The following is a 959-nucleotide window of genomic DNA, read 5'->3' as shown; positions in this document are numbered from 1 at the left end:
TGTCCCCCAGGGTACTTTTTAAAAGACTGTCAGTCGGCACTTGCCTCCCCAGGGGCAGTTCTGCAGGGATGGAATGTCCTACTAGCCCCGTCCCCCCGGGGTACCTAGGAGGGCTGTCGGCCAGTATTTACCCCAGGGGTTTTTTGACGCGTCTGTCCGTCAGTGGGGGATGGAATGTGGGTATATGCCCCCTTCCCGGTACCTGGCGGGGGCGGCGGGTCCATCTCGATGTAGAAGATGAGCTCGGCGCTGTACGGCACGGCCTCGGTGTTGTACATGGCACTGCGCTCTCCGCTCTCCTCACATTTCATTATAAGAGCCGCGTGCGCCAACCGGCAACCTGCCGGAACGTACCACTGCGGACTCGGGGGGAAAGGAGGCGGGGACAGGGCTTACAGCTCTCCTCACACCGCCCCCTCGCACCTCATCCACCCACGGAGCCCCGCGTAATGTCCGTACAGCCGTCCGCACCATTACCCCGTCCCATTACGGCCTCCTAGAGACCCGCACCCCCCGCCGCGCCGGGCCGGACCCCCCTCCAACAGTCAGGGAGAAGAGCACAGTTGGTACGACCCGACAGCTGGCTGGGAGCCAGAGCCGTTACAGGCAGCCGTGGGCAGGGCCTGGCCCCGGAGCCAAGAGAGCATTGGTTGGAGGGGTGGTGCGAACCGTGAGGAAGGGCGAGCGTCTATTGGCTGGAAGCTGTCCACGGGCGGAGCTTCATTTCTTCTCGGAGCCCTTTGTCTACCTGAGGAAGGAAAGAGCTAAAGATGTTCCGCCCAATTTACCAGCGGCCAATCAGAGAACCTGGACGCCGTGCGGCGGCGGTGATTGGTGGCTGCAGTTACTAAGAGGGACAAAGGAAGAGAAAAGAGATTTCCGAGGAGAATTTAAAGCGACAGAAACCGAAAAGGTGAAGAAGTTGTACCTGTGCCCAACTGCCCCAAATACCCCCCCGT

At 60.9% G+C, this 959-nt stretch overlaps 1 protein-coding gene across 1 annotated transcript in view; it reads right to left on the bottom strand.

Moving 5' to 3' along the window:
• The window catches only part of LOC108802963 (phosphatidylinositol 3-kinase regulatory subunit gamma-like), a 14494-nt gene extending 14085 nt beyond the window's left edge, over positions 1-409 (bottom strand). The window contains exon 1 of the mRNA XM_018574809.1: positions 203-409. Within this exon, the coding sequence (XP_018430311.1) occupies positions 203-311 (109 nt within the window). The 5' untranslated portion in view covers positions 312-409. The remainder of the gene's footprint in view (positions 1-202) is intronic.
• Between the last annotated feature and the right edge of the window lie 550 nt (positions 410-959).

This window comes from Nanorana parkeri, unplaced genomic scaffold (assembly GCF_000935625.1).
Source record: "Nanorana parkeri isolate BGI_ZX_2015 unplaced genomic scaffold, ASM93562v1 scaffold3253, whole genome shotgun sequence".
Classification (NCBI taxonomy): Eukaryota; Metazoa; Chordata; class Amphibia; order Anura; family Dicroglossidae; genus Nanorana; species Nanorana parkeri.
This window is presented reverse-complemented; position numbering and strand designations above follow the sequence as displayed.